This window comes from Jaculus jaculus, chromosome 4, assembly GCF_020740685.1.
Source record: "Jaculus jaculus isolate mJacJac1 chromosome 4, mJacJac1.mat.Y.cur, whole genome shotgun sequence".
NCBI lineage: Eukaryota > Metazoa > Chordata > Mammalia > Rodentia > Dipodidae > Jaculus > Jaculus jaculus.
Genome location: NC_059105.1, coordinates 67,215,320 through 67,234,925, shown reverse-complemented (window position 1 = coordinate 67,234,925; position 19,606 = coordinate 67,215,320). Strand labels below are relative to the sequence as shown.

General features: G+C 40.8%; 1 protein-coding gene across 2 annotated transcripts in view; it reads left to right on the top strand.

Moving 5' to 3' along the window:
• The window catches only part of Hat1 (histone acetyltransferase 1), a 62,784-nt gene extending 52,168 nt beyond the window's left edge, over positions 1–10,616 (top strand). For both annotated transcript variants that reach the window (XM_004660344.3, XM_045147602.1), the window contains exons 9-11: positions 615–766; positions 5,908–6,024; positions 10,168–10,616. In XM_004660344.3, the coding sequence (XP_004660401.1) occupies positions 615–766; positions 5,908–6,024; positions 10,168–10,335 (437 nt within the window). In that variant the 3' untranslated portion in view covers positions 10,336–10,616. The remainder of the gene's footprint in view (positions 1–614; positions 767–5,907; positions 6,025–10,167) is intronic.
• The last annotated feature ends 8,990 nt before the right edge of the window (positions 10,617–19,606 follow it).

Below are 19,606 nucleotides of genomic sequence, written 5' to 3'. Positions count from 1 at the left end.
CAAAAGAAAAAAAGAAGAAAAAAAAATTACTGGATTAAAGATGTTAAAATTGAACTTTGAACCCTTAGCTATCAAAAAGAACATGCATTTGGAATTGATTATCCAAACTTGAGTATCTCATTTATACAGCTAATTTAATTGCAATTAAAAGTAAGATTCATGTGGTAACATACCAGTCAAAAAGTTGATAATTGGAGCTGGTCGTAGTGGCGCTCATCTTTAATCCCGGCACTTGGGAGGCAGAGGTAGGAGGATCACCATGAGTTTGAGGCCACCCTGAGAGTACATAGTGAATTCCAGGTCAGCCTGGGCTAGAGTGAGACCCTACCTTGAAAAATCAAAAAGAAAAAAAAAAGTTGACAATTGAAGTAAGTAGTTCTCATTTCAAAAGTAATACAAATGTCTTTGCAAAAGCACACCTATAATTTTTTTTGGCAAAGATGTTGTTTGAGTTTTAAGAAATAATCCTTTTACATTGTAACTTTTGTATATATAATTTTTTCAGAATATTTGCCTTTCTAGTTTAGCATGTTGCTAAGATTACAAATTCAGATTGCAAATAATGATGGAATTATGTTGGGTAAGGAAAATGTTATTCTCCTTCATTTCTTTAGCGGAAGACCCATCCAAAAGCTATGTGAAATTAAGAGACTATGTGCTTGTGAAGTTTTGTCAAGATTTGCCCTGTTTTTCCCAGGAAAAATTAATGCAAGGATTTAATGAAGATATGGCAGTACAAGCACAACAGAAGTTCAAAATAAATAAGGTATTTATTTTTTTTTGTAGGAATTTTTTTTTTTTAAGTACATACCCTAACCAAACTATTACAAGGACATATAGAGAAGATGTTTAATAAGTAACTGGGCTTAGAGTATAGGCTCTGAGGCCAGACTGTCAGGTTCAAACCTAAACCTGCCACTTTTTCCTCTATACCTACAGCAACTTAGTTGTCTACTTTGTACCTCAGTTTTCTTATTAATAAAATGAGAAGGTAATAAATTTCATAGCTATGTTAAATATAGTAAGCAAAACAAAGGTGGGTAATATTGTCTTATTTATGCTTTAAAAAGCATTTAAACTGAATCAGTTACACCCCTGGAAGTAGTTTTGGGTAGGAAGAAGGAGTAGAGAAAGAGAGTCTTACTGCATGCATATAAACAAAGGAATTAGTATTTTATAAGAATAGTGCCCCCCTCACATTCAAAGGTATAAAGGAAAAATTTACATCATATTTTTTCTCTTGATACTGTTAGCCTTTGCATTTTTTAAAATCTAACTTGCTTTGCATGGAAGTGTAGCATTTAATCTAATCTTGAAGAATGGGTAGGATTTGAATTTTGAAATATGTAGGGTAAAGAATGTTCCAGTAAGGCCAAATCATTTGACACTGTTGACTACCTTGGCTTTAATCATCTTTCTTGAAATACTTTCTATTCTTTATTCTTCTTTTAAAATTTTTTTTTGGTTTATTTTTATTTTTTTTATTTGAGAGCGACAGAGAAAGAGGCAGATAGAGAAGGAATGGGTGCGCCAGGGCCTCCAGCCACTGCAAATAAACTCCAAATACACGTGCCACCTTGTGCATCTGGCTTACGTGGGTCCTGGCAAATCAAGCCTTTAACCAGGGTCCTTAGGCTTCATAGGCAAGCACTTAACCACTAAGCCATCTCTCTAGCCCCTCTATTCTTAATGTCCTTCTTATTTATTTACTTATTTATTTATTTGAGAGAGGAATAGAGAAAGAGAGAGAGAATGGGCGCGCCAGGGCCTCCATCCACTGCAAATGAACTCCAGATACATGTGCCACCATGTGCATCCGGCTTACGTGGGTCCTGGGGAATTGAACTGAGGTCCTTTGGCTTTGCAGGCAAGCTCCTTAACTGCTCAGCAATCTCTGCAGCCCTTAATGTCCTTCTTAAGTGACACTTCTCCTCTGGGTTCTTCACCTTCATTTCTTTTCATTCTACCTAAAATTGTACCTGAGAGATGTTAACCTAAATCTCCTAATCTAGATTTTCTCATTGAGCTTCAAAACTATCACCAAGCCTTGTGGTTACCTTCCACAACACAGTTTAAGCTGAAGATTTCATCTCATATTTTAATGACTTCTGTCTCTAAAATAAAATACATATATTTAATAGTAATTTACAGCTGTACACTATATTTGACTTGTCTTTATGAATTTGTTTAACCTGTGAGTAAATATGAGCACATGTGTGCCACAGTGCTGTGTAGAGGGCAGAGAACAATCCTGCATGTCAGTCCTTGCCTTCTACCTTGTTTGAGGCTGTCTTTTACTTTGTTTTCTTTCTCTCTTTTTAAAAATTCATTCATTTATTTATTTGAGAGGGAGGGGGAGATTGGGTGTGCTAGGGCCTTCAGCCACTGCAAACAACTGTAGATGCATGCGCTACCTTGTGCATCTGGTTTATGTGTGTACTGGGGAATTGAATCTGGGTCCTTTGGCTTCACAGGCAAATGCCTCAACTACTAAGCCATCTCCCCAGCTCTCTTTCTTTCTTGAGTCCAAGATTTTTGTAAAATTAGGGAAGATTGGCAGGACCTGAAGCTATAGGGAGTGGGAGGCATCAGACTGCTAGGTAAAGAGAATATTCACAGCCAGGTGTGGTGGCACACACCTTTAATCCCAGCACTTGGTAGGCAGAGGTAGGAGGATTGCTGTGAGTTCAAGCCCACTCTGAGTCTACATAGTGAATTCCAGGTCAGCCTGGACTAGAGTGAAACCTTACCTCAAAAAAAGAGAGAGAGGAGGGGGTTGGGTGTAGCAAGAAAGCTAGGGAAAGGTGGCCATAGAGCCAAAGAAAGGCTTTCTTTTATTTACTTTCTTTTATGTACTGTTGGCTCATGAGCTTCCCGGGAGTCTGACTCAGTCCTATACACACAGTAGATGCACTGGGCTTGAAGATGTTCCTGGGGTTCTTGCTTTCAGTTTCGAACATGCTCAGGCTTTACTGAACTTAAAGTTCCTACCTATATGTCATACATTTCTATGTTCCTCTGTAGGAAGTATTCCTTTTGTTGTTTGCCTGGCCAGACAGTACTCAGCTTTTCAGATTCAGCTCACCTGTTTTTTCTGGAAAGTTAAAATATCAGCACCACAGGCTTCCTACTGCTACTTTCCCACCAACATAAATGTAGGAATAAAGCAACCCAAACAGGAAGACATTGTTACTCCTTTTGATACAAAACTTGGTTGATTTCTTCTGATGTTCCTTTGTCATGTGTCTATCCCTTCATTGCCATACTGGGTATTGAAACCAGGGCCTTGTATATAGGCAGGTGGTGCTCTACCACTCAGCTGTATCCCTGGCCTTTCTGTCTGCCTTGTGACTATCATTGTGTAAGGTCTGACCTCTACCTTTTCTTTTTAGAGAGATAGATAGAGGGAGGGAGGGAGGGAGGGAGGTGGGGAAGGAGAATATGGATCCAACATGGCCTCTAGCCACTGCAAATAGACTCCAGATATATGTACCATCTTGTATATCTGGTTTACATGGGCACTGGGGAATCAAACCTGGGTCCTTATGCTTCACAGGCAAGTAAGTGCCTTAACTGCTAAGCCATTTCTGCAGTCCTACCTTCTTCTTCTTCCTCTGTAGTGTGTATGTGTGTGTGTGGGGGGAGGGGTAGGGTCTCATTCTAGCCCAAGCTGACCTGGAATTCACTCTGTAGTCCCAGGCTGGCCTTGAACTCACAGTACTCCTCCTACTTTTGTTTCTCAAGTGCTGAGATTAAAGGTATGTTACACTATGCTTGGCTAGTTTATCTTCTTTTTTAAAAAAATTTACTTGAGAGAGAATGAATGAATGAAAGAATGAGCATGCCAGGGACTCTAGCCACTGCACACGAATCAGATGCATGTGCCATTATGTGTATCTGGATTTTGAGGGTACTGGGAAATTGAACCTGGGTCCATAGGCTTTGCAAGTACCTTAACTGCTAAGCCATCTCTCCAACTATAGTTTATCTTTTTATAATGTATATATTTTTGCATCTTGGATTAATTTAATACTTGGATTTTCTAGTTAGTTGCAGTATTACTAGATGTATCAATCAATCTGATGTTACACATATCTTCAGGGTAGGAGCTTAAGGCGCTAGGTGTGGCTCTCAAGACTCTCAGAGTATCTACAAAATTGACCCTACGTGTTGGGTTTGCCTGCTATGAGAGTATTCAAGTAGGCTCAGTGGAACAAAATACAGGCAGATTCTGAAATTTAACTAAACAATGTATACTTTCAATGAAAAACAGCACAGAGTATTTATGCAAGAGTAGGTATTATGGCAACCAGATCTTCTAGCTGTCCCTTAGGGTGTGTGGTGCCCCATCCACACCCTTAATCCTGACAACAAGGAGGTTAAGATTTCTGATCTGTTGAGTGTTCCAAGTCAGCTTGTGACCAGGTGAGACCCTTCCCTGATGTATAACAGAATAGGAAACAAAGCCACTATAAATCAAGAAGCAACAAATAACAATCCCAAAATATAGCTTATTTAAGAATGGCAAATCTGACCATGCATCAGATTTAACATACAATTTATCCTGATATTGAAGGTGCAATTAGCACTTCTGTTTCAGGCCTATATAACAGGTTTATTAGGTGGGTACTGGCCTGGTGTAATCCCAGTTACCTTTTGGGATGATTTTGGTCTCAGTTATGCTGTGTTCCTGCTTTGGTCCATCTTTGGTGCACTGTGGGTTCAAGTAGGCTGGCTGGGTCAGTGGATCACTGCTCTGTTCGCAGGTGCTGGGTGCTGTGATCTCTTCTGCTGCTTGCTGGCCCTTTCACTGGTGTTGGGGAGGGGAGGCTGTCGATGGTGGCTGTAGTTCTCTCGCTGGTCCATGTGATCCTCTTAACTCGTGATCTGCTCCTCCATTGTTCACTTTGATTCTCCATGTTTCTTGAGTTTGCAAAGAGCTCTGGTGTGTGGAGAATGCCCTCACCTGGCTTTTCCTGAGGCTTAAGCCAAGCCTGGCAGCTGTTGCCCCGCGGACCTGGTGCCGCCGCTGCTGGGGCTGCTTCTGCCGGCCTCTGTGGGCTCTGGATGCTCTGGATCTCTCCTACTTCTCTGCTGCCATTTTAATTTCTTACACACCTCACTTTTTAATAAAAGTATGTATTTTGCTGGGTTTTTTTTTCTTTTTTTTTGGCTTTTTCTCCCCTAGGCTGCTTTGGCGTGGTTCCTACGCCACCATCTTAACTGGAAGTCTACTAGTTTATCTTTTTAATGGGTCTCTTTCACATTTCTGCTACTATTTGCATGCAGCTAAAAGAATGATTTACTTAGAATTCATTTATGTGCTTACCTAGCTGATACTTACGAGTTTATAGTTCAGCTTGTTAACGCTGTGCATAGTCCTCATTCCCACTCTTTCCTTACTCCTTATTATTTTCTGCTCTAGCAGTGAATATCTGCTTTGTTTTATGTGCACATTATGTGTGTACACGTACACACTGCCCTCCCATGTCTAGGATGTTACTCTCTTCCCTTCAAAGATTCACCTTAAAGGCTGGGGATGTAGCATATTGATAAGAGTGCTTGCATAGCATATGCGAGGCACTAGTTTAGATCTCAGGTACCACAAAAACAACACAACTCAGCTCAGGTTTTATTTTTCATTCTTTTAGGAATCCTATTCTACCATTTCCCATATTCTTGGACTATACTACTATAATATCCTATATATATATTTCTATCATTAAATTAATACTACTTGGGTTATTTGTATTATCCACAAGACTGCTAACTCCTTAACAGCAGTGACTGTCTTTCATTGCTTTTCCTTGCCCATTGAAGATATTAACTATATCCTGTCTTGTATTGGAAAACCTTACTATTTTTAAATTTTGAGGATATTCACATTTTTCTTGTTTCATTTTTTAGAAACATGCTAGACGGGTTTATGAAATTCTTCGACTGCTGGTAACTAACATGAGTGATGCTGAACAATACAGAAGCTATAGACTGGATATTAAAAGAAGACTAATTAGCCCGTACAAGGTAGGATTTTTGAGTTTAAGTATTACCTTATTTTAAAATTGTTTATTAATGTTTTGTTATTGTTTATTTGCATGTACACATCTGTGTACAGGTGTATGAGACAGGTGTATGCAAACAGAATGCCAGACACTTGTACTGCCTTTTTTCTGTCTGGCTTGATGCAGGTGGAACTAATCCAGGCCAACAGGCATGGCAAGCAAGCACCTTAACTGCTGAGTCACACTGGCCACATTTGCCTAGTTTTTCCAAAATTATTAAAGGGCTGTTTTTAAACTTTTATTAATTATAGGATGGCTTTTATTTTTTATATATTTGAAAGAGGGAGAGGGGCAAATAGGGAGAATGGGTCACTAGGGCCTCCAGCCATTGCAAATGAACTCCAGACACATGTGCCACCTTGTGTGCATCTGGCTTATGTGGGTCCTGGGGAATTGAACCTAGGTTCTTAGGCTTTTCAGGCAAGTGCCTTAACTGCTAAGCCATCTCTCCGGTACTAGGATGGGTTTTTTATGGTATTGTTTTCAGAGTTGTTGTCTTTTGAAAGATTAAACAAAGAATTCACACTTCCAGTTGGACTATTAGTTTGAATCCTTGCTTCTCAGCTCACTACCTATATGGGCCTTCTCAAGTTATTTTACTCCTTTGTCATGTTTTCTTCCTCTACCTAATGCCTATCATTTGGTCACTCATTACTGAGACAAAAATACTCAACCAGAAGCAGCTTAAAAAAGGAAAAGGTTTATTTTGGGCTAAAGACTTTTGAGGGGGAGGCATGGTGCCACACACCTTTAATCCCAGCACTTGGAAAGCAAAGGTAGGAGCCTGTGACTACAGAGTGAGCCTGGGCTAGAGTGAGATCCTATCTTTAAAAAAAAAAAAAAAAAAAAGTTTTGAGGGGAAGTCCATCCTGGCAGGAAAAATATGGCAGGAGCAGGGACTTGGAATCACACCACCACATCGAGAGGGAGGAAGCAGAGAAAGATGAATGTTGCTTTTTCCTTTTTTGTGGGGTCCATTTATCCCAGCCTATGGGATCCCTACAGATAGAGTGGATCCTCCCACCTCAACTAACCTAATCTAGAAAATACCTTACAGGGCTGGAGAGATGGCTTAGCGGTTAAGCGCTTGCCTGTGAAGCCTAAGGACCCCGGTTCGAGGCTCGGTTCCCCAGGTCCCACGTTAGCCAGATGCACAAGGGGGCGCACGTGTCTGGAGTTCGTTTGCAGAGGCTGGAAGCCCTGGTGCGCCCATTCTCTCTCTCTCCCTCTACCTGTCTTTCTCTCTGTGTCTGTCGCTCTCAAATAAATAAATAAAAAAAAATAAAATAAAATAAAAAAAAGAAAAAAAAAAAGAAAATACCTTACAGACATAGCCAGAGATTTGTTGCCATGGTGATTCTAAATCTTGTCAGGTTGACAACCAGAGAATAACAATCACACTATCTTAAGAGTTGTGATTATTAGTTAATATATGCAATGTCTGATCTAAATTCCCCGTGTACTCTGTTCTGGCCTAGAGCTTATTATGTCACTGAGGATACCCTTGAATTTCTGATCCTCCAAAACATCTGAAAGGCTTATGTATTGCAATGCTGCCACTCACCTAGGAATGTTTGAAACTCACTTTTTCTTCCTCATATGACCCACTGCTTTCTTCTACACCTTTGTCCTGTCTCCTCATGTAAAGATCTCTGCAGATGTGATTTAGCCTTCTACCATCTTTTGCATGAAACTACTACAGTAGCAATGTGATCCTCTAGTCCCACCAGTCCTGAGCATCACCAACTCAGTACTCTGATACAAGTGTCTTGGATAAAAATTGTTCCCTGTGCCCTACTGCAAAGTCGTAGTATAGAGGTGTCATTCTTAGTAAAATGGGGAGGACTAAAATTATTTTTTTTTTGTTTTTTTTGAAGTCAGGTCTTGCTCTAGCCCAGAATTCACTATGTAGTCTCAGGCTAGCCCCAAACTCACAGCCATCCTTCTGCCTCAGCCTCCCAAGTGCTAGAATTAAAGGTGTGCATCACCACACATGGCAAAATTACTATTTTAAATAGTAAAGACTCAGTAGTAAGTGCTAGGTTTTTTTTGTTTGTTTGTTTGTTTTTATGAGGTAGGGTCTCACTCTAGTCCAGGGCGACCTTTAATTCACTCTGTAATCTCAGGGTGGCCTAGAACGCACGGTGATCCTCCTAACTCTGCCTCCCAAGTGCTGGGATTAAAGGCATGTGCCATTATGCCTAGCTTGACAGTATTATTGTTTTTTTAAATTCACCTTTCTAATACATTTCAACAGTGTATATTAAAATTAGTATGTCTTAAATGCCAGGCGTGGTGGTTTATGCCTAGCACTGGGGAGGCTGAGGTAGGAGAATTTTTGTGAGTTTGAGGCCAGCCTGGGCTAGAGTGAGACCCTGCATCAGAACAAATGAATATTGGTATGCCTATAAGTCTGCTTGGTAAGGAAGCCTAGAGGTGAGCATAGTGGCAGGAAATGCCAATCTTGGAACTTAAGATTAATAGAATTGGAGTGGGAGGTGAAGCTTAGTACTAGAGCAATTGCCTAGCAGATGCACGACCCTGGATGTGGGTCCTCAGCTCTGTAAAAAACAACCCTAAAAGCTCCTAAACATAAATGGTTTTATATTTTAAAATTGTTTGTGAAAGTGTGCACATGCATATGCCAGAGTCTCTTTCTGCTAGAAACAAATGCCAGATACATGGTTTTATGTGGGTGGCTAGGGAATTGAACCTGGGCCAGCAAGCTTTTATATCAAGTGCCTCTGACCACTGGGCCATTTCCCCAACCCACAAATCAATGATTTGACATATATTTATAGAAGACATGAAATCAGAAGTCATACTAGAGGAATAAAGAAGACTAATAAGAGTAAGAACCATGCAGGGAAATATGCTCCTAGCACCTGGGAGGCTGAGGCAGGAGGATTCCAAGTTCAAGACCAGTTTGGGCTACATAGTAAGACCTATCCTTTAATGCAATGGATTGTATTTCATTACAGTAAAAGATTTTCATATCATAATCCTTTTTTTTTTTTCTTTTTTGTTTTTCGCTCTAGCCCAGGCTGACCTGGAATTCATTATGTAGTCTCATGGTGGCCTCAAACTCATGATGATCCTCCTACCTCTGCCCCCCAAGTGCTGGGATTAAAGGTGTACCACCATGCCCGGCTGATTTTCATTTAATAATCCTTATGTTACTAGAATAAATACTACTTGATCATCATAGTTTAAGTTGCTTTATTATTAAATGTTCACAAATTAAAACATAGAGGCTGGAGAGATGGCTCAGAGGTAAAAGACGCTTGCTTGCAAAGCCAGACATTCTGGGTTTAGTTCCCCAATTCCTGTAGGAGGCTCTGATGTACCCCCCCCAAATATACATACATACATACACACACACACACATACATGTATATATATAAATGGGGCTGGAGAGATATCTCTGTGGCTTAAGGCGCTTTCTTTGAAAAGCCTGATGGCCTGGGTTCAGTTCCCTAGTACCCACATAAAGCCAGATACCCAAAGTGGTGTTTGCATTTGAAGTTGGTTTGTAGTGGCAGGAGGCCCTGGCACATACAAGTACTCTTCTTTTCTCCTCTCTGCTTGCATATAAATAAATAAAATGGCCTTTAAAATTATCTTATATTTACATAAGTTAAACTTTGTCAGTCTTTCTTCAGTTAATACATTTTATTTACTTAACACATACTTGAATGTTTCCAGTGGCTGGGCAAGCACTCCACTGCTGAACTATACCATCAGTCCTGGGGGGCCAGGTGTAAGAGGGTTTCATGTAGGTCCGGGCTAACCTTGAACTCCTGATTCTATCCTACTGCCCCTATTGGAGTGCTGGGCTGGGGTTATAGGTGTGCATAATCATGCCCAACTCAAAGTTCTTTATATAGTTTATAGGAGGCTACTAGTCACCTATTCATACTGCTATGATTTGACACAAATGCCAAGTCTTACTAATTTTTTAGAGGGTTTGTAATTCATACTTTGTGTTTAAATTTTAAGAAACTCTGGGACAAATTTGGGCATATTCTCATTGAAGACTTAAGATTGTAGGATTATAAATAAACCTGTTTACTTACTCTGACAAATAATGGTGTTTGTTCTTTAGAAAAAGCAGAGAGATCTTGCTAAGATGAGAAAATGTCTGAGGCCAGAAGAACTGACAAACCAGATGAACCAGATAGAAATAAGCATGCAGCATGAACAGCTGGAGGAAAGCTTCCAGGAACTAGTGGAAGACTACCGGCGTGTTATTGAGCGACTAGCCCAAGAGTAAAGATTGCCCTGCTCTGTACAGAAAGCTTGCCAACTCCTGTACATTGTACTGTGAAAACCTTGATGATGACTTTAACCTTAAAATCTTGTAACATTTTACTTACATTAAAACTTATCTATTATCTTTAGCTGAATATTTTCTTTTGGAGAGATTGTATATTTTAAAATACTGTCTAGAGTTTATGAGTGAGCATCTATTGCATTAAAAACAAAGATGACTTCTGAAGTTCCACTGTAATTGCTTTTATTCTTGAACAGTGTAATAAATGTTTAGTTATGATATGCTATTTGTTATGTGGTTTTTAAGCACTTAAGTACATTCTGTTTTGTTAAAACCTTACATTTTAGCTGGGTGTAGTGGTATACGCTTGTAATCCAGCACTCATGGCTGAGGCAAAAGGATTTTCTTGAGTTCAAGGCCAGCCTGGGCTACAGTGTGAGATGCTATCTCAAAACAATAAAAACACCTTAAGTTTAAGCTTTAGTTATTTCCTCCTTCACTTTGTTTCAAAGATTTATGTTTAGGAGCTGGGGAGATGGTTCAGCAGTTAAAGGCAGTTGCTTGCAAACTCTGATGCTGCCAGGTTGGATTCCCTGGTACCCTTGTAAAGCCAGAAGCACAAAGTGGTGCATGTGTCTGGAGATTATTTACAGTGGCAAGAGGCCCTAGTTTGCCCATACATTCTCATTCTCTCTCTCTCTCTGCCTCTGCCTTAAATAAATAAATATTTTAAAAAGAGCTTTTCAAAAATGAAATATTCCTGTTGTAGGTTATTTTAAAGAAACTCCTGCTTATCTTAATTGCTTGTTTAGGGGCAAGTTGGAAAGAGACAAGAAACTAGGTGCAGCATAAAGCCAAAGTGTTTGGCATCAAATATTCATTAGAGGTCATTTAGAAATTAACATAAAACAATGATGTAACATAAGATAGAAGTAAACATAAATGCTAAGCCCGATATGATGGTACATGTCTAATTCTAGTCCTTGGGAGGGTGAGGCAGAAAGATCCTGAGTTTGAGGCCAGTCTAGACTCTTAGAAGACCTTGTCACAAAGTAAGAAATTTACACACCATATCTAAAATAAGAGTTAAAGTTTTTTTAAAAAACACTTGTTTTTTTTATTATGAGAGAGGAGAAAGTGGGCATGCCAGGGCCTCTAGCCACTGCAAACAAACTCCAGTTGCATGAGCCACCATGTACATCTGGCTTACATGGGTTCTGGGGAGTTGGACCTAGGTTCTTAGCTTCACAGGCAAGTGCCATAACTGCTAAGCCATCTCTCTAACCCTAAAGTTTTTTTTTTTTTTTAATAAGGTTACAAGGGTGAAGTACATAAAGTGAACCCAGGTATGATACATGCCTTTAGTCCCAGCACTGTGGAAGTTGAAGTAAAAAAGTATTGCTATGAAGCTTGAGATCAGCTTGGGATAGAGTGACTCTGTTTAAACAGTTTATCATTACTATTTTTTTTGCATGTTGTAATGTTGGGGCAGTGTGGGTGTGGTAAATGTGTAGCCTAGGTCGATCTCAAGCTCCTGATTTTCATGCCTTCACCTCGTCAGCAATCTACCGGCATGTACCACTGCAACCAGCTAATAGTCTTATTTCTAATACAAGAGAGTGAAATTAATTGATATATAACCATTACAAATAAAAACTTGAGGTATTTATAATGTATGTAAGTAAGCCAGGTAATATATAACATTAAAAGTAGGTGTAAGTTGAACTTTCCTTTTAAAACTTAATTTGTTTGATGCTTGGGGCAAAATCCCAACTTGGACAAGCACTGTCTTGCCCTTAAGATCACCTTTCCATTAGTTAAAAACCTGTCAGATAGGAGAGGCAAAGAAACTAGTAGCCTGTGGACACAAAATAGTTGTGGCTAGCAGCATACCAACAGCACTCTGCTGTCTCCTTAAAATGAGAGTCATAAAAGCCTTACACCTTCTCATCTCAGAAGTATGTAGATAAAGCTTGGCTTTCCGTAAGGTTTTGTGTATGAGAAAAACAAAACAAAACATTATATCCCCACTTGCCTCCAAATTGCAGGGGCCCCAGTCTGTTTTAGCAGAGCCTTGTCTGTTCTGAAAATTGATGTCTTCTGCTCCGCCATAGCTCTTGCTTACATGGGTGAGGAGCTGGCAGCCAAACCTCCAAAGCCATTCTGACAGGTTAGAATCGCAGATGTCAGCTGACTGAACCCTAGAAAATCATTTTTTTTCTTATAATTTAAAAGCTAGTTTAACAATATTAAATATTGGCATTAATAAGTGCCCATAATTCTGAATTATTTTTACATTTCAACATCTTTTCTGTATTTACATCTTGTTTTTGTTTGTTTTGAGGCAAGGTCTCCTTCTAGCCCAGGCTGACCTGGACCTCACTCTGTAGGCCAGACTGGCTTCAAACACCTCAAGCCTCCTACCTCAGCCTCCAGTGCTACATTAATAGGTGGGCCACTATATTCAACTAATGCCATCTTAACATTTATGCTACTCAAAATGGTTCTCAGATGTATTTATTTCATGTTGCTATACCTAAATTAAGCCTTCTGTGTAGTTTTTTTCACTAGACAACATTCAAGTGAATCCCTATCTTTGTACATAAATATTTTCTTAAAATATTTATTTGTAAGCAGACAGAGGAGAGAATGGGCATGCCAGGGCCTCCAGCCACTGCAAATGAACTCTAGATGCATGCGCCAATGTGCAAGGATTTAATATTGCATCTTTTGTTTACATATCTCCTATAAACAGTGCCATGTAGGGTCTATGTGTTTTAAGTCTTGATCAGTTTTAACTTTTTGTTCATTTGTCTGAGACAATCCTGCTTCAAGCCTCCCAAGTGCTGGGATTATAGGGATGTACCACCATACTGTGCTAATTTTCTTTTATCTGGTTTTTCGAGGTAGGGTCTCACTCTAGTCCAGACTGACCTGGAATTCACTATGTAGTCTCAAGCTGGCCTTGAATTTACAGTGATCCTACCTCTGCCTCCTGAGTGGTGGGATTAAAAGCATGTGCCCCCACACCTGGCTTCATTTATTTATTTTGGTTTTTCAAGGTAGGGTTTTGCTTTAGCTCAGGCTGATCTGAAATTCACTATGTAGTCTCAGGCTGGCCTTGAACTCATGGTGATCCTCCTACCTCTGCCTCCCAAGTGCTGGGATTAAAGGCATGCGCCACCATGCCTGGCTTTGGCTTAACTTTTTAAAAATATTTTATGGATTGTTTTGACTTATTACAGAGAAAGGTGGGGGAGGGAGAGAATGGGCATGCCAAGGCCTGTAGCCACTCTACACTACAGATGCATCTGGCTTTATGTGGGTACTAGAGACTTCAATCTGGGTTCTTGAATTTTTCAGGCAAGTGTCTTAACTGCTAAGCCATCTCTCCAGTCCCTATTTTATTTTTTTCATTATATAAAACAATGGGCTTTGACATAATGGGAAAGTTTTTGCATTTGTGTGTGCACACATTTTTTGTATGTGTGTGTACTGGTAAGTGCAGAGACAGATACCTGGTGTCTTCCTCTGTCACTCTCCACTTCATGTGTGATAGATTTCTCTTACTGAACCTAGAGCTTACTGGCTGGGGTAGACAAGCTAGCCAGCCAGTACTGAGAAGCCTCCTGTCTGCCTCCTAAGGAATGGGATTGCAGGCATCACCACACTGGGCATTTTCTGTTTGCTGGGGATCTGAACTTGGGTCCTCATACTTGCACAGCAAGAACTGTACCTGCTGAGCCATCTCCCCAGTCCTTCATTATGATTTTTTTAAAAAATATATTTTATTTGTTTGATACAGAGAAAGAGGCAGAGAGAAAGAATGGGCATGCCAGGGTCTTCAGCTACTGCAAATGAACTCCAGATGCACGTGCCCCCTTGTGCATCTGCCTTACGTGGGTCCTGGAATTTCAAACCGGGATCCTTTGGCTTTGCAGGCAAACGCCTTAATCACTAAGCCATCTCTCCAGCCCCATTATGAATCTTTGATACATGCATGTTGTATGCTTTGCTATTATGCACCCTCCTATTACTTTCACTTCTTTTGTCTCTCCACTCTTCCACTGGTCCCTTCCTGCTTCCCTAATGCCTACTTAATCTTTGATGTAGAGAGACAACATTCAATAGTTACCTTTCTAACAAGTTGATTTCAATTAACATGACCATCTCCATCCATCTTCCTGAAAATGAGACTTTTCATTCTTCTTGTAGCTGGATAATACTCCTTTTTATACATGCATCACACTTTTTTTTTCCTTTTTAAAAAAATATTTAACTTATTTATGACACACAGAGAGAATGGGAGTGCCAAGACCTCCAGTTACTGTAAATGAACTCCAGATGCATGTATCACATTGTACATCTGGCTTTCATGGGTCCTGGGGAATTGAACCTAGGTCCTTTGGCTTTGCAGGCACGCATCTTAACCACTAAGCCCTCCAGCCCTCACGTTTTCTTTTCTTTTTAAGATTTATTTATTTTGTTTTTAGACATAGGGTTTCACCCTAGCCATAGTTGTAACAATGCCATTGTGGCTGTGTAGAATGTCTTTATTCCTAGTAATCATATGTTTAGTACTTAGAACAAGAGGCACAGCACTTGTATTTTACAGTCACATTGTCTAGAAAAAAGCATTCTTGTATAGATGTACATAGCTCCATATGTACACATACATGTGTATGTATATAAACAGTAATAAAGCAAAAGTCAGAAATTTCAGTATTGGGCTGGAGAGATGGCTCAGTGTCTCAAGGCACTTGTAAAGCCTGATGGCCACAAGTGACACAAACATCTGAAATTTGTCTGCAGTGTCAGGAAGCCCTGGTGTACCCATTTATTCTCTCTCTCATAAATAATAAATATATTGTTGAAATATTGAATATAGGTAGATGTTATATATAGGTACAATATCGTAATTTCCATACATCTATATTTAAGTTTTCAAATGTACAAGTTATGGATTGGTGATGTAGCTCAGTTGATAAGAGTACTTGCCTACCATAAAAAAAGCCCTGTATTTCTCAGTACTGCATAAACCTGGCATGATGGCACATACCTGTAATCCCAGCACATGGGAGGTGGAGACAGGAGGATCAAAAGGGCACACGAACATGCATACGCCACACATACACAAGCCATATACATACATACCATCTTCCTACATACATAAAAGAAACAATTATTCGAGTTCTTAAATTTAAAATGCTCTAATTCAAACAGCAGAAAGACTGAGCTATACAGTTGGTAGAATATACATCAGAGAAAGAAAATAGAAAAGAAAAGATGATATGGTCAATGTGGGAAATCCACTAGGCAATTTTTTGAGGGGGGTCAGGCAATAATTTTAGTTGCAGAGAAGGCAAACAAGGCCTTTATCAACAGAAGGATAATTCCTCAGCTTTGAAGAGATGAATCTTCAAACTGAAAGGTGAGCAAGATGAAATGACCATCACTAACATTTACTGAGCACTAGCTGTCTGCTAAGCACTTATCTCAGGTCTTAGAACAGCCCCATGAGGCATCCTTAAGTGTGGCCTAGGATGGTTATCTGGGCCTAAGTCCTAGAGCTAGCAATTGGCAAACTGGGATTCTGACCCAGGCAGTAGGACTCAGCAGTGGCTCCTCCTTCCTCTTCCTTTTTTGGGGATAGGGGCAGGGTCTTACTAGCCCAGGGCCTAGAACTCACAGTGATCCTCCTAACTCAACCTCCTGCCTAACTGGCTGGTTTTCTTTTCCCCTTCCTCCTCCCTTTCTCTTGCCTTTTCTTCCTTCTTCCTCCTCTTTTCTTTTTTTAGACAGGGTCTTCCCATGTCACAATCTTCCTGCCTTAGCCTCCTGAGTGCTGGGAAAACAGGTGTGTACCACCATACTCAACTTTCAATTGTATTCTTAATCATTTTACCACTAACCTCCCGAAATTACACTCATACTCTAAAAAATTAAATTTTAGATCACGGAGCATAAAAAGAAAGCTATCCTGGGGGCTGGAGAGATGGCTCAGCAGTTAAAGGCGTTTGCTTGTAGTGGTCTGACAGCCCAGGTTCGATTCCCCAGCACCCATGTAAAGCCAGCTGCACAGAGTGGTGCATGATCCTGGAGTTTGTTTGCAGTGGCAAAAGGCCCTCGTGCACCCACACACCACACACACACACTTCTCTCTCTCTCTCTCTGCTTGCAAATAAATAAATAAGATCGTTTTTTTCTCCTGGTTTTCTGAGGTAGGGTCTCTCTCTAGCTCAGGCTGACCGAGAACTCACTATGTAGTCACAGGGTGGCTTTGAACTCACAGTGATCCTCCTACCTCTTCCTCCCGAGTGCTGGGATTAAAGGCGTGTGGCACCACACCCGGCAATAAGATCTTTTTTTTTTTTTTTTTAAAGTCCTAAATACTTTACAGAAAAAGTACAACTAACTTGAGGCAAATGGGCTTAGAATTTGACTCATCAATCATGCAGCATGTTAAAATGCAGCAGGGCACTATCTTCAAAGTTCTGATGCAAAATTATTGTGAACCTAGAAATCTGTATCTAAGCTACCAATGAAGTATAAGAGCAAAATAAAGGTGATTTTAGAAATTTAAGAAACCACAAAACTTACCTCACACTCTTTCTGATGTTACTTGTACATTTACTGTAACAGCACAAAGGTGGAATCCAAGTGCATGTAAGATGGGTGGGGAGTTCAAGGTATGATAAACTGGGCAAGGAGTTCTCAGAGACAGAATACTTGGCTAGCAGGCACAGTGCCTGGGCTTCAGTCCCCAGCATTGCAAAACACTTTTTTTTTTAAAGTAAAAAAAAAGATAAATCTGATTCCAATAAAAAGAAACCCGAGGGGCTGGAGAGATGGCTTAGCGGTTAAGCGCTTGCCTGTGAAGCCTAAGGACCCCGGTTCTAGGCTTGGTTCCCCAGGTCCCACGTTAGCCAGATGCACAAGGGGGCGCACGCGTCTGGAGTTCGTTTGCAGAGGCTGGAAGCCCTGGCGCGCCCATTCTCTCTCTCTCCCTCTATCTGTCTTTCTCTCTGTGTCTGTCGCTCTCAAATAAATAAATAAATAAATAAAATTAAAAAAAAAAAAAAAAGAAACCCGAGGTCGGCAACTGAACAGCATGTCTAGGAATGCAAGTGATCCAAACTGGAACAGAAAATGATGGACTCCAGAGGAAGCGTGTACAAAAAAGCTGAAGTTGGGCTAAGGAGATGGCTCGGCACTTGAAGGTGCTTGCTTGCAAAACCTGATGGCCGCAATATCCACATAAACCCAGATGCACCAACCTGCATGTTCATCTGGAGTTCATTTACAATGGCTTCGAGGTCTTGGTACACCCATACTCCCACTCCTTCTGCTTGCAAATGAATACATAAGAATACTTAGAAAAGAAAGAATGTAGAAGGGGGACTGATGGGATAGGAAAGGGAGAGTCACAGGGGGGACAGACACGAGCAAGGAACAATGATACATACTTATGAAAAGGTTATAATGAAACTATTTTGTCTGCTAAGTAAAAATAGTTAATATTTAAAATGAAGAAAACCCCGATAGTTTACCATAATGTACACGAAAAAAGCTATGTCGGCCTACCACTTTCCTGATGCCTCTGCCTTAAATACAAGGGTCGGGTGAGAGTTGGGGTCCATGATCTCTGAAGCCACCTCCAGTTCCCCATGGGCACTCTCCTCCTGCCTGCTAAACGCCGGCTGGAAACGTGCTTTGCCGGGCCTCTTAGGTCACCCAGGCCATTCTCTAACTGTGAAGTCTTATGTGTGCAGTTTCCTCTGAGCTCCCCTTTGTGAAGGCTGCAGGCCACACTCTAAGGCTGTCCTGGAGCAGCTGTGGCTTCTCTTCCTTCTCCCTGCACCTGAGTGAGGACAGCCACAATACTCTGATCTTCCGAAGATGCAGAGACAGGTCATTCTCAGCCCAAGCGGACTGAACTCGCTCAGCTCGACAGGAATTGGTCACCGCAGCATCTGCCCTTCTGTCTGCACCCACAGCTTGGCTGAGAGGTGAGCAAAAGTTAAGAAAAACTACTAGTTTCTCAGTCAGTGTGCAAGTGGAGGTGGAGAGTGGGCAAGGAGAAAGGGACATAGCTAGTTTTCTATGATTAAATCCCTTTTTATCTCATAATCTTCACTTTGGGAAATTTTTTTAATAATTTTTTTCTCTTTTCTTTCTTTCCTTTCTTTCTTTCTTTCTTTCTTTCTTTCTTTCTTTCTTTCTTTCTTTCTTTCTTTCTCTCTCTCCCTCTCTCTCTCTCTCTCTCTCTCTCTCTCTCTCTCTCTCTCTCTTTCTTTCTTTCTTTCTTTTGGTTTTTCAAGGTAGGGTCTCACTCTGGTCCAGGCTGACCTGGAATTAACTCTGTAGTCTCAGGGTGGCCTCAAACTCATGGCGATCCTCCTACCTCTGCCTCCCGAGTGCTGGGATTAAAGGCGTGCACCACCACGCCCGGCTCTTTCTTTATTTATTTGAGAGCGACAGACACAGACAGAAAGAGGGAGGGAGAATGGGCACGCCAGGGCTTCCAGCCTCTGCAAACGAACTCCAGACGCGTGCGCCCCCTTGTGCATCTGGCTAACGTGGGACCTGGGGAACTGAGCCTCGAACCGGGGTCCTTAGGCTTCACAGGCAAGCGCTTAACTGCTAAGCCATCTCTCCAGCCCCACTTTGGGGAATTTTTACTGTAGCACACTGCCCTCCACTTTTCCCTAAGGGTCTGCTTTGTAGCATAGACTGGTCTCCGACTCCTTATTCTCCTGCCTTAGCATCCCGAGTAATATTTACTAGTCTTTTGTGCAAGGGACTTGACTATGGTACTTCATACGTTTAAGTAGAAAGTATCAAATATCTCTCTGTCTCTCTACACACACACACGTTCAACCTTTTATATTAATGGTCAGGCTACTTTCCGCAGAAACTAGCCTCACACTGTCCTACAGTACCACACATTTTAAATTAGACACACTAGGCATTAACAGCAAACAGTACCATAAATCTAACAAAAGAATAAGCCAACATGGAAAAATACAAGAAAGATAATCAGGAATGTATCATCATGATAAGAAAACAAGGGGTTAAAAAATCCACAGGGGGAAGAAAAAATCATCTATAGAAGAGTGGGAAGAATGAAGAAAAGAAGGAAGGGACAGAGGGAGGGAGAGTAGGCACATTCCTATTCTTTTGCATGTGCTTCGCCTTGTCTGCTGTTTCTTATTCTACAGACCTGTGGCTAGTCATGGTAAAAATGGGTACCTTCTTCTAGAAAGTCCAG